At 43.8% G+C, this 14599-nt stretch overlaps 1 protein-coding gene across 2 annotated transcripts in view; it reads right to left on the reverse strand.

Moving 5' to 3' along the window:
• LOC115198197 (regulator of G-protein signaling 12-like) overlaps window positions 1-14599 on the reverse strand; it is a 66338-nt gene that overhangs the window by 40777 nt on the left and 10962 nt on the right. For both annotated transcript variants that reach the window (XM_029759959.1, XM_029759960.1), the window contains exon 3: window positions 13684-13785. In XM_029759959.1, coding sequence (XP_029615819.1) covers window positions 13684-13785 — 102 coding nt within the window. The remainder of the gene's footprint in view (window positions 1-13683; window positions 13786-14599) is intronic.

Below are 14599 nucleotides of genomic sequence, written 5' to 3' on the forward strand. Positions count from 1 at the left end.
GTTGTGTTAGCTAATCCAAGTTTATAATTTTAAAAGGCTAATTGATCATTAGAAAACCCTTTTGCAATTGTTAGCACAGCTGAAAAATGTTGTTCCCATTAAAGAAGCAATAAAACTGGCCTTCTTTAGACGAGATGAGTATCTGGAGCATCAGCATCTGTGAGTTCAATTACAGGCTCAAAATGGCCAGAAACAAAGAACTTTCTTCTGAAACTCGTCAGTCTATTCTCGTTCTGATAAATGAAGTCTATTCCATGCGAGAAATTGCCAAGAAACTGAAGATCTCGTACAACGCTGTGAACTACTCCCTTCACAAAACAGCGCAAACTGACTCTAACCAGAATAGAAAGAGGAGTGGGAGGCCCCGGTGCACAACTGAGCAAGAGGACAAGTACATTAAAGTGTCTAGTTTGAGAAACAGACGCCTCACAAGTTCTCAACTGGCATCTTGGTAAAATAGTACCCGCAAAACACCAGTCTCAACGTCAACTGTGAAGAGGCGACTCCGAGATGCTAGCCTTCTAGGCAGAGTTGCAAAGAAAACGCCATATCTCAGACTGGCCAATTAAAATAAAAGATTAAGATTGGCAAAAGAACACAGACACTGGACAGAGCAATTCTGCCTAGAAGGCCAGCATCCCAGAGTCAGCTCTTTTCAGCTGTGCTAACATAATTAGAAAAGGGTTTTCTAATGATCAATTAGCCTTTTAAAATTATAAACTTGGATTAGCTAACACAACGTGCCAATGGAACACATGAGTGATGGTTGCTGATAATGGGCCTCTGTACGCATATGTATAGTTGAAGTCGGAAGTTTACATACACCTTAGCCAAATACATTTCAACTCAGTTTTTCACAATTCCTGACATTTAATCCTAGTAAAGATTCCCTGTCTTAGGTTTGTTAAGATCACCACTTTATTTTAAGACTGTGAAATGTCAGAATAATAGTAGAGAGAATGATTTATTTCAGCTTTTATTTATTTTATCACATTCAGAGTGGGTCAGAAGTTTACATACACTCAATTAGTATTTGGTAGCATTGCCTTTTTAAATTGTTTAACTTTGGTCAAATGTTTCGGGTAGACTTCCACAAGCTTCCCACAATAAGTTGGGTGAATTTTGGCCCATTCCTCCTGACAGAGCTGGTGTAACTGAGTCAGGTTTGTAGGCTTCCTTGCTCGCACACGCTTTTTCAGTTCTGCCCACAAATTTTCTATAGGATTGAGGTCAGGGCTTTGTGATGGCCACTCCAATACCTTGACTTTGTTGTCCTTAAGCCATTTTGCCACAACTTTGGAAATATGCTTGGGGTCATTGTCCATTTGGAAGACCCATTTGCGACCAAGCTTAACTTCCTGACTGATGTCTTGAGACGCTGCTTCAATATATCCACATAATTTTTCTTCCTCATGATGGTATCTAATTTGTGAAGTGCACCAGTCCCTCCTGCAGCAAAGCACCCCCACAACATGATGCTGCCACCCCCGTGCTTCAGGAGTGGGATGGTGTTCTTCAGCTTGCAAGCCTCCCCCTTTTTCCTCCAAACATAACGATGGTCATTATGGCCAAACAGTTCCATTTTTGTTTCATCAGACCAGAGGACATTTCTCCAAAAAGTACGATCTTTGTCCCCGTGTGCAGTTGCAAACCGTAGTCGGGCTTTTTTATGACGGTTTTTGAGCTGGCTTCTTCCTTGCTGATCGGCCTTTCAGGTTATGTTGATATATGACTTGTTTTACTGTGGATATAGATACTTTTGTACCTGTTTCCTCCAGCATCTTCACAAGGTCCTTTGCTGTTGTTCTGGGATTGATTTGCACTTATCGCACCAAAGTACGTTCATCTCTAAGAGACAGAACGCGTCTCCTTCTTGAGCAGTATGACGGCTGCGTGGTCCCATGGTGTTTATACTTGCGTACTATTGTTTGTACAGATGAACGTGGTACCTTCAGGCGTTTGGAAATTTCTCCCAAGGATGAACCTGACTTGTGGAGGTCTACAATTTCTGAGGTCCTGGCTGATTTCTTTTGATTTTCCCATGATGTCAAGCAAAGCACTCAGTTTGAAGGTCAGTTTGAAGGTCGGCCTTGAAATACAGCCACAGGTACACCTCCAATTGACTCAAAATATGTCAATTAGCCTATCAGAAGCTTCTAAAGCCATGACATCATTTTCTGGTATCTTTCAAGCTGTTTAAAGGCACAGTCAGCTTAATGTATGTAAACTTCTGACCCACTGGAATTGTGATACAGTGAATTATAAGTGAAATAATCTGTATGTAAACAATTGTTGGAAAAATTACTTCTTATGTCTTAACCGACTTTCCAAAACTATAGTTTGTTAACAAGAAATGTGGAGAGTGGTTGAAAACAAGTTTTATTGACTCCAACCTAAGTGTATGTAAACTTCCGATTTCAACTGTAGATATTCCATACAAATCTGCCGTTTCCAGCTACAATAGTCATTTACAACATTAAAATGTCTACACTGTATTTCTGATCAAATACATGTTATTTTAATGGACAAAAATGTTGCTTTTCTTTCAAAAACAAGGACATTTCTAAGTGACCCCAAACTTTTGAACTGTAGTGTACGTTGTAAACTTTAATTGATAGGCTAGGTTGTACCAACCTCATGATGGGTATAGGGAAAATTTGAGTATAATGTTAAGTAGCCTAAACCTATCGATGTTACATTGAGCTGGGTGAAAAGAATATGAATAACAGTCATCCAATATCCTGTAAACGAAATAAGGCCATGCTCATAAAGAAATAATCCTCCTCCCTCATCTTAAAACGGCACCGACCACTACTGTCATACTGGGAAGCTTAACTGGCGGTGGTAGACTGGGAAATAAAACGGGGATGGGGGTTTCGGTTAAGTTAGTCCCCATAGGGGAAAGGCGAACGGATGCCGTCGTCTAGTTAGTCCTCATGGGTATTTGGCATGGGGACAAGTTCGGGGCAGCTCTCAGAGGGGCAAAAATAGATGTTTCTGGAGGGAAACAGACAGAGACAGTGTGGATTGCTGTGTTTAAATACAAACTGTTACAGAGACTGAGTGGGTGAGAGTAGGGAGAGTTATATGTTCCGCTGTATAAAAATAAACTTGAAATATTATAACACACTGGTGTCATCTAATCCAATCTATCCATCCTTTGAACCACCCACATCTTCCTACTAGAGAGAGTTGTTGCCTGCAATTAAATAAATGCAATGAAATAAATCTGAAATACTGATGCTAAGTAATCCTAGTATTTATATCTATATACTACTTTTATCCACCCACCCATGTGTGCTGCGCCTTTGGGGGGATTAGAATGTTACATCAGTGATGATATCAGGCAGTTCTCAGGTCAATTTTCCTTTAATAACCTCCTACAGGGAACGGGGGAGGGTAAACTGAACCTAGATTTGTCATTTTAGGGGCAACATACACCTCAAGCACCTCTGGAAATACCATGACCACATAACATGTGCTGTACTTTATAGCACAAACCACAGGTGTTACAGTTTTGCTCAACAGAAAGCAACTAGGTCACACAATAGAATACTGCATTAGTCCTGTGTGGCTCCGTTGGTAGAGCATGGTGCTTGCAACAGCAGGGTTGTAAATTTGATTCCCACTGCGGCAGGATATGAAAAAGTATGCAGTACTGTAAGACGCTTGGATTAAAAGAGTCTGCTAAAAGGAAACATTATATAAACCTACGTCCTAGATTTCAATCCATTGATATGTGTCGATAAGTTATTGAAATATCTCACGAGAGAGAAAAGGGTAGTGTTTGGCTTTGCAAAGCAAAGCTCACACAATAGCGTCGGAGAGGAACTTGTCTCACAAAGATCTGTGTTTATTCTATCCATGGTGCTAAGGAGACAGGACCTTGGCATTGTTTCTCGACGTTCTCTGCCAACATATGGCCAAAGATATCAACAAACGCGTTCATTCCCTGCATTATTGAAGAACCGCATTCTCTTAGCACGCTAGTTCTAACACGACACCACCTCTTACTCACGCCCGTACGAAACAGACACAGGTTTGAGGTTAAAGACAAATAAAAACAATTTTAAAAAACAAGTGTGTACTAGTTTCTCTCTCCGACATGTTCAAACCGTTTCCTTTCATGAGAAACGGTGTCCTAGTTCCATGGTTTTCCTTCATTGAGTTACTTCCACACCCTTGGCAGGAGATGTACTGCAAACGATGCAGTATGAAGGAATGGATGAAAGGTAGAAAGAAATCAAAATAAATAGGAATGTAAATAGTGTGGGTGGGTAGATGGCCTTGGAGGTGAATCATACTGCTTTATTCCCAGAGCCTGCCTATATCTCAGATAGGAGGAGGCTAACCAACACAACCTGGGACTAAACAGCGCTGACTGTTGCCAACTAATTTAATACACCTCCTTTCCCACCAGGCAGTTGGCTAAATGTTGACAGAATGATGTCATGGTTTTGGTGTCACTGTAATGACATCATTATGTTTTGAGCTGGGTGTACTATGCACAATAACCAACCAACCACATGGTCAGTGTGGGAGTAGACAGTACTGTATTTCTGACCTCGGTTGGTCAGACACTGCTTTCTTTCTGTGGTCTTAAGCTGGTCAGCAACCGCTGTCGCATCTGTCTGTTTGGTCACAGAGTTTCCATCCTCTGAGTTCTGCAGCTAACTGAATCTGGAGTCCAATGCAGCTAGCCATTTTCCAGTCTGTGGGCAGAGAGGCAGCTTATTTAACGCAATGAAACCTCTGCAGGAGGAAAAAAAGTGCACCGCTGTGAAGAGGCATTTAGGAAATGTCAGGCCACTTGCTCTTTACATCCCATAATGCTGTGCCCGAGGACACATTTCGTGAGAGCAACTGTCCACCCACACGTCGACGCTCTCATCCTGTGACGTCTGCGAGATAAAAGCGTGTCGTGATCTTCCCTCGACTGCTAATCCTCCCAAGAACACACCATTTCTGTACCGCCTTTCAAGTCACAGCAGCAGCATCATAATGTCCCAAGCAGAATCCAGACGTATACATACGGTGTATCTCCATATACGGCTCTGGCTGATCCCATACATTTAGATTAGAATAAAACATATAGACTAAGCCTAGGCTACATGTTTCTACAGGTTGCTTTAAGAGAAAATAGACAAGAGACAGAACATATACCAAAAACAGATGTGCCACCACTGGTTCCTTTAAGACAAAAACATAACTGACTGTCTAACAGCAGGGGGTGAATCAGTGCACAGTAAACAGAGAGGGGCAGAGTAAAACCACATGCAACCACATCAAGTTCAACCTCAACTCAAGCTGCTATGGGCAACCCTAAAAATAAAAATGTTCTCCATGTCGGTTGGGTCCTTTAGGTTGGGTCCTTTACACCAAAACTGTGCTGCACTCCTCCAAACGACACTAATTCATTTGAAATGGGTCACTAGCCAAGGGACTCCAAACACAGCGCCACTCAGTCAACAGTTCATAAAGAACACTTGATGAGAGTTGACGATGAGAAAAATCACTCATCACTTCACAAAACCCTTTTAGTATGATGCCTGATTTAAATTCAGTTTGTGTCCCCAGTCCCAGTATTCAGGAAGCAGGACAGTATCTCTGTATAGAACTGCACAGTGTGTCACATAGCTACACACACATGCAAGCTCTGTTAGAGGCTGGAGCTGACCAAAACATTCCTCTGAAGGAACACACAAGCTAACCACTGTGAGGCACTTAAACAGTCAAATATGAGTTACAAAGAGCCCAAAGAAGGCAAGAAAACTGTCAGTGAGATGCAGGAAGACACCACAGCACAAAGATAAGCATGAAGAGAGAGAGAGAGAGACGCTCGATGAGTTTGATGAGAATACTTACAGAGTTGAGAGTTAAAGTTTGCTCCATGTATGGCGCTGTGTGCAGCTTGTGTTTGGCTTGTCTTCAGTGCTGGTGCAGCTCCACACGCCCGGTGTGTGGAAACAAGTCCATTCGTCGGCTCACTCTGCGGTGTGTGTGTGTGTGCTGCCAGGGAGAGCTCAGCTCAGGCAGAGAGCGGCAGTCCAAGATCCTGACAGCTACTGAGAGTTCAAACACTCCCTCCCCCTGCTCCTACTGTGCCTTGCTTCCTCTCTCCCTCGCTCACTCCCTACCTACCTACCTCCCTCCCTCCCTCCCTACCTACCTCCCTCCCTCCCTCTCTCCCTCCCTCCCTCTCTCACTCCCTACCTACCTCTCACTCCCTCCCTCCCTCTCTCACTCCCTACCTCCCTCCCTCCCTCCCTCTCTCACTTTCCCTCTACCCACTCTATCATCCTTCCCTTTCCATTTATTTTTCTCTCCCTCTGTCTTCAATCCTCCTCACAGTTCGTTCCTGCTACGCCCACAAAGTGGATCTCTTAGCCTCAGGCAGGCAAACCAAGCTTTGTTAACCAGCCTATGATGTGTGAGGGAACGCAAAACCTTAGACTCACGGATAAGGGAGGGCCATCAACTCTTGGCACACACATAGGTACACAAAACAGCATACACTCACAAGCATTCCTTCACACTATTTGTAATGCATTTATACACATAGACCACAGAAACGCACAGACATTCCAAATACACACACACACACACTTATCATTCAGTGTGCAAAGCATCTGATTTAAGTCAGAAATTAAAGCCTGAGATTGGGAAGGAATTGGTGAGCGAGAGGGGAGGGGGTCGGCGGGGCTTTGACAAGTGTGCTGAAAAATGAATAGAAGAGAAACAAAGTTCCCAAACAACAAAGCCCCAGTGTGCAGCGAGACGCTCCTATCACGCAATCTCCACACACAAAATACATCAACCGCTGATCATCACAGCTCCTCTGCTGAAACCAAATGGCATCCAGGACAAGCGAAACAGACAGAAAACAGCAGATTAGGCTTGCCGACAGGACAGTCTGGCATAACTACATGTCAGAGGCTCTATGAGGTCAAATATAACAGTGTTTACTGATTCCTGACCCCTGTTGCCGCGGCTCTGACGCACACGACTAACCACGAAAAAAGCAACAGACCCGCCGCATGTGCTTGCAGCTTCCGTAGCATCAAACGGTGAGAGGTTATCCACAAGCAGGGGTCTCACCACAGCGCCGCTGGCAGGGTCTCCCAGGGGCCCACGTTGTCCGCTCATGTAGAGATGTGTGCAGTGACCGGTGGCAGCTTATCACATTTTGGATTCACACAGCGTGAGAAATGGGCTCAATAACATCCTAGGGAGTCGAGGACAGGACTGAGGAATCAGGAGGGTAGGAAAAGCCCTCAAAACAAAACACCTTCCAATCCCTGTATAATGGGATATTCCAACGTGATGCACACTCGTAATCTGGAGAGGCTGAGATACGATGACACATGCTATTTATATGGTGAGGAACAACATAGGGAATCTTACATTGTGGGTGTAAAACTCCTTTGATGTAGCTTGCACAACATGCACCAGTTTGTCATTCCATATATTGTCTTTACAGGATGCCTGCCAAATGGAGGCTCTCACTTTCATTATCAAGAAAGAGCAGATGATGTGTTTCTGTTGCTCTACATTGACTAATTTAGCAGACTTACAGTAGTGAGTTCATACATATTCATGCTTCCTTCCCGTACTGAGCCTTGAGGAGTTTCTCATTGATCTTTGACTGATGATCATATGAAGCTGTTATAGCGTAGTTAAAGTTGACTGAATGCCGTTCTCCGGTGAAACAATGGTGTCTGGTTTAGCAAAGATGGTGACGCTGAGCCCTTGGGGTGATGAGCCCTTGAAGTGGAAACCAGGGGTGGGCGATAGCCATAGATGAGGATCTAATTGCCTTTGGCCACCATTAGAAGAAAACCTCAAACATAGTAATTACCTGGAATGTATACCATGACTTAAAGCTGCATGGGTAAATTGCACTCATTTTGTCATGGTTTCAGGGTGGCTGAAATGATGACTGCACAATGAAAAATGTGCAAATACGCCACTGTTAAGTTCTTATCAGACCACAGACGTGCTTACACAACAACTGTTTTGCAGCAAAAAAAAACTCCCAGAGGACCAGCAATTCCTAAGAAACCCTTAAAAGGTCCAATGCAGCTGTTTTAATCTTAATATAAAATCATTCTGGGAAACAATTATAACCTTATGTGATTATTTGATTATTTTTTAATTTAAACGTTCAAAAATAATCAAAAATAGCTTCTTAGCAAAGAGCAATTTCTCAAGCAAGAATTTTGCTAGGACTGTCTGGGAATGTCTGTGTGGGGAGGGGAAAACTGAAAACTAGCAAAGAGGTTTGGAACTCTTGCTTATTGGTTAACTAATGTCACAAGGCAGACCAAAACGTCATCCCACCAAAACATTTCAGCCAGTCATTTCAAACAGCTCTTACACTAAAACGGTATTATCATAATTTTCACAATTTCACAGTATTATTCTAACCTCATAGTGTGGAAATATATATAAAACACATAACAAATCATGTTTTTGACTTCAATGGGCCTTTAATTAGGAACTTCACCATTTCATAATTTAGAAAAGTACATCTTGAGGAAAATGCTATACTGTAAAGGTGGGATTCCCTTCCGGGACTATGTTAAAATTTCCCTTAGCCCCACTCTGCTCTGCAGCCACCCGCTGACCAAAATACTATTTAGCTGGTGGAATACACCCAAGTCTTAATGTTCCAGGAAACACTTGAGGAAATCCTACTACTCTTACTTGCTGTTCCCAATTTGAACGGGAATTCCCATTCAGTCTGTGGCAACCGAAATATAGCCTTTTGTTTTGCTAGGCCAAAACTATTTCTGAGAGAATTACAGTTTGCGTCATAGAGAGGATCAAACAGTAGGATGAGCTACTACCCTGAAAGCCCAATTATAAAAGAGACATCAAAAATGAGTTATTATTTAATTCAATACGAGCTGACCTTAGCCCATTGTTCATTTTTCTCTCTATAATAGTCCTTTATTCTGTTGGATTAGAGCTGTAAGTAGTTCATTACTAGGTAGCAGGTTTTCTTTGTGTAGGCCAATATCAGACCTTTTTTTTAGGATCCTATTATAGGTGTATAATTCAGTTGTTTACATCCAGCATGTGCAGTTAGCAGGCATCTGTAGACAGAGATCATAGCTAATGCTAACATAAAGTATGAAAGCTGTAGCTCGTTTTATTGACCTCACAGACACTTGCAACACGTCAAATGCCCCGTCTCTCTCCATAGCCGTCACAGTAGCTGTTGACCCTGAAGAGGCTGCAAGGCCCTAGTGTACTTGACCCTGAAGAGGCTGCAAGGCCCTAGTGTACTTGAAAGAATTTGAGATGGCCTCAACCAATGACATCGCTCTAGCGTTCGAAAATGGTGAAGTGGAGCAAATCTATATATATATAGAGTTCCCGGTTCAGGGTTCACACACTGACTGACAATACCATTATCTTATCTTCACTCCTCTGCAGTACCAGTGACTCAGAAATCCCTCAGACAGAAAGAGCAGAAACCGTTAAGTCATAACATCCTATTGCTGTGTAGTACTAATGAACAGCCATGTTGAGGTAAGACTGATTCAGCCGCTGTGCTGACAGAAGGCTTTGAAGTTGAGTCTTCCACCCACTCCTTCGATGACAAACGCAAAAGTGAGCAAAGCAAAATGTCAAAACCAATTAGGTCAGACATAAGAAATGTACTTTACATTGTGTGAAGCTGTTCTGTACAAATCAAATCAAATGTTATTGGTCACATACACATGGTTAGCAGATGTTAATGCGAGTGTAGCGAAATGCTTGTGCTTCTAGTTCCGACAGTGCAGTAATATCTAACAAGTAATCTAACAATTCCCCAACAACTACCTAATACACACAAATCTAAATGGGTGAATGAGAATATGTACATATAATTATATGGATGAGCGATGGCCGAGCAGCATAGGCAAGGTGCAGTAGATGGTAAAATACAGTATATACATGTGATATGAGTAATGTAAGATATGCAATCATTTTTAAAGTGACATTATTTCAAGTGGCACTGTTTAAAGTGACTAGTGATCCATTTATTAAAGTGTCCAGCGATTGGGTCTCAATGTAGGCAGCAGCATCTCTGAGTTAGTGATTGCTGTTTAGCAGTCTAACGGCCTTGAGATATAAGCTGTTTTTCAATCTCTCGGTCCCCGCTTTGATGCAACTGTACTGACCTCGCCTTCTGGATGATAGCGGTGTGAACAGGCAGTGGCTCGGGTGGTTGTTGTCCATGATAATCTTTTTGGCCTCCCTGTGACATCGGGTGCTGTAGGTGTCATGGAGGGCAGGTAGTTTGCCCCCGGTGATGAGTTGTGCAGACCGCACCACCATCTGGAGAGCCTTGCGGTTGAGGGAGGTGCAGTTGCCGCACCAGGCAGTGATACAGCACGACAGGATGCCCTCGATTGTGCATCTGTAAAAGTTTGTCAGCAGCCTGAAGAAGGCTGTTGCGCCTTCTTCACCACACTGTCTGTGTGGGTGGACCCTTTCAGTTTGTCTGTGATGTGTACGCCCAGGAACTTAGAACTTTCCACCTTCTCCACTGCTGTCCCTTCGATGTGGATAGGAGGATGCTCCCTCTGCTGTTTCCTGAAGTCCACGATCATCTCCTTTGTTTTGTTGACGTTGATGATAGGTTGTTTTCCTGACACCACACTCAGTGCCCTCACCTCCTGCCTGTAGGCTGTCTCGTCGTTGTTGGTGATCAGGCCCTCTACTGTTGTGTCATCTGCAAACTTGATGATTGAGTTGGAGGCATGCATGGCCACACAGTCGTGGGTGAGCACACACCCTTGTGTGAGGAAAGAGCTGAGCACACACCCTTGTGGGGCCCCAGTGTTGAGGGTCAGCGAAGTGGAGATGTTGTTTCCTACCTTCAACACATGGGGGCGGCCCGTCAGAAAGTCCAGGACCCAGTTGCACAGGGCGGGGTTGAGACCCAGGGCCTCCAGCTTGACGGTGAGCTTGGAGGGTACAATGGTGTTGAATGCTGAGCTGTAGTCAACGAACAGCATTCTTACATAGGTATTATTTTTGTCCAGATGGGATAAGGCAGTGTGCAGTGTGATGGCGATTGCGTCATCTGTGGACCTGTTGGGGCGGTATGCAAACTGAAGTGGGTGGCCGGTAAGGTGGCGGTGATATGATCCTTGACTAGCTTCTTAAAGCACTTCATGATGACATAGGTGAGTACTACGGGGCTGTAGTCATTTAGTTCAGTTATCTTTTCCTTCTTGGGTACAAGAACAATGGTAGCCATCTTGAAGCATGTGGGGACAACAGACTGGAATAGGGAGCGATTGAATATGTCCGTAAACACACCAGTCAGCTGGTCTGCACATGCTCTGAGGACCCGGCTAGGGATGCCATCTGGGCCAGCAGCCTTGCGAGGGTTAACAAGTTTAAATGTTTTACTCATGTCAGCCACGGAGAAGGAGAGGGGGAGAAGCAGTCTTTGTTAGCGAGTCGCAACGGTGGCACTGTATTATCCTCAAAGCGGACAAAGAAGGTGTTTAGTTTGTCTGTAAGCGTGACGGCGGTGTCCGTGACGTGGCTGTTTTTGTTGTCCGTGATTTCCTGTAGACCCTGCCACATACGTCTCGTGTCTGAGCCGTTGAATTGCGACTCGACCTTGTCCCTGTAGCGGCATTTCGCTTGTTTGATTGCCTTGCGGAGGGAATAACTACACTGTTTATATTCAGCCATATAATATTCAGCATATTAAATGCGGTGGATAGCGCTTTCAGGTTTGCGCTACCCTAACCAGAAACCATCCACGGTTTCTGGTTAGGGTAGGTTTTAATAGTAACAGTAGGTACAACATCTCCAATGCACTTCTTTATAAACGCACTCACCGAGTCAGCGTATAGGTCAATGTTGTTCTCTGAAGCGTAGCTTCCGATTGGTTAGACCAGCATTGAATGTTTGTCGTCACTGGTACATCCTGTTTGAGTTTCTGCCTATAAGACGGAACGAGCAAGATGGCGTCGTGGTCGGATTTGCCGAAGGGAAGGCGGGGGAGGGCTTTGTATGCATCGTGGAAGTTAGAGTACCATTGGTCGAGAGTATTAGCCCTGCGAGTCGTGCAATCAATATGCTGATAGAATTTAGGTAGCCTTGTTCTCATATTTACTTTGTTAAAATCCCCAGCTACAATAAATGCAGTCTCCGGATATATAGTTTCCAGTTTACATAGAGTCCAGTGAAGTTCTTTGAGGGCCGTCTTGGTGTTCCCTTGAGGGGGAATGTACACAGCTGTGACTATAACTGACGAGAATTCTCTTGGTAGGTAAAATGGCCGCTATTTGATTGTAAGGAATTCTAGGTCGGGTGAGCAGAAGGACTTGAGTTCCAGTATGTTGTTATGATTACACCATGAGCCGTTAATCATAAAGCATACACCCCCGCCCTTCCTCTTTCCAGAGAGATGTTTATCTCTGTCGGCGCGATGCATGGAGAAGCCCAGTGGCTGAACCAATTCCGACAACATATCTCGAGAGAGCCATGTTTCCGTGAAACAGAAGGCAACTCTCTGGAAGGCAACCCTTGTACAAATTTCGTCTACCGGGAGCGGTGAGCGATGTGCACGTCTACGGAGCCTGACCAGAAGGCCGTTCCGTCTGCCCCTTCTGCGGCAATGTTATTTTGGGTTGGCTACTGGGATCAGATCCATTGTCCTGGGTGGTGGTCTGAACAGAGGATCCGTTCCAGGAAAGTCATATTCCTGGTCGTAATGTTGGTAAGTTGACGTTTCTCTTATATCCAATAGTTCTTCCCGGCTGTATGTAATAAAACTTAAGATTTCCTGGGGTAACAATGTAAGAAATAATACATAAAAAAATACTGCATAGTTTCCTAAGAACGCGAAGCGAGGCGACCATCTCTGTCGGCGCCATTTTATATAAGATACAGGTTTATGTTCCAAAGAGACTTGTTGAAAACCCTATTGAACTTAAACAGAGAACCAGATGCCTCAAGTTTTTGACACTACTGTTTAGGGTGTGTGTGTGTATGTGTGTGTGTGTGTGTGTGTGTGTGTGTGTGTGTGTGTGTGTGTGTGTGTGTGTGTGCATGTGTGCGTGTGTGTATGTGTGATAGCGAGGGGCTGTAGAATCCCTGAGCAATGCTAATAGGGGAGAAATGTGGGAATGTCATTTAGTAGCACTGCTCGTTAGCAAGGCCATACCAACAGGGCCCATGCCTCAGGCTGCTCGTTAACAAGGCCAAACCAACAGGGCCCATGCCTCGAGCCCACACAAAGACCACTTTGTGAGCCACCCTCGCCGCAATTGTGGCACCAAATATGAGAGTTGAAGGCAAACAGAAATGAAAGGTTCAAAAAGAGTGGAAACTGGAGCAGAACGGGGGAGGGATGTTCGGCTGAATGTCCAAATTAGTCAAGCTGACCAACTCCTCCGCATATAAGCAAGCAGCATGCCCTCAAAATGCAGTTCCCATAAAAGATGGGTACACAGCGTTACAGGGCCATTTTACAATGTTACAATAAGCCAGAACAGAGTTTTATTGAATTAAGTTGATTGAACACCAGATATTTTACTCTAATTCAAAAAAACTCAAATTCCAGAAACACAAATGGGGTTAATACCAGGCAAACCGAGTAGGATGGTGCTAGGTTTTAAATGATATGACAGCAGTTATAAATACTGTACTGGACATGGGGCCTACCTCCAGGTCGTCCAGTGATCGTGCCAGACTGAGCCTCTTGGAGTGTCCAAAGGAGCGACGGCCAGAGGAGCGGCCGGCGCCAATGCCCCAGAACTTGGAGCCCTGTCATGGGGAGAAGAGAGAACATTAACCTTTTACTGCAGTGGGCTAAATCAGGGTCACACTGAGTATTTCTTAGTAGTCTTTAAACAAATCTACTTTGAAACCAAAGTACACACCTCACACACATGGTTATGGGCTTAAAAAAAATAAGACACATGTACCATGCAGATATAGAGTTGAAATGTATTCGATTTTGATACTTCATATACATCACAGAAGACTGAAATATAACAAAACTGTTCGACATATTGTTTTTTAAATGTTGATTAATGATGAAAAATATTAATAACTTTCCACCCATGAGGCCACAAGGTCATTTGACTGCAGGAAAGGGATAATGACTGTCTGCCAAAACATCACACTACTACATGGACCACTGATCCAATCATGGTTTCTGTCATACTTAGCTATGGGTCATGAGCCTACATAACACCATCATAAACATGACATAATACCTTTAACATGATGTAAGCATTAGGGATTACTAAAGTAAACTTGTCAATGGTGATCATCCCTTTGTCTGGAATACCCTTCCATACAAAATAGGCATATCCCTATACACTGTACAAGCTTGTAATTTTGGAGAGATTTGAGAGTGATAAGGGACTATCTCACTGGGCAATTAAACCAAGATGATGTAAACCAACCAAGATGATGACAGATGTTCTTCCTGCCATGACCTTCAGGCCATATGGCGTGTCCTTAAATAAACAGGGGTCCTGACACACAACTCCCTTCCTGCCCGACAACATAACTGTGATTGGCCAACAGATTGTACAAAAATAACGGATTGGCCACACACACACACACACAC

The sequence above is a fragment of the Salmo trutta genome, chromosome 8, assembly GCF_901001165.1.
Source record: "Salmo trutta chromosome 8, fSalTru1.1, whole genome shotgun sequence".
In the NCBI taxonomy this organism is placed as follows: Eukaryota; Metazoa; Chordata; class Actinopteri; order Salmoniformes; family Salmonidae; genus Salmo; species Salmo trutta.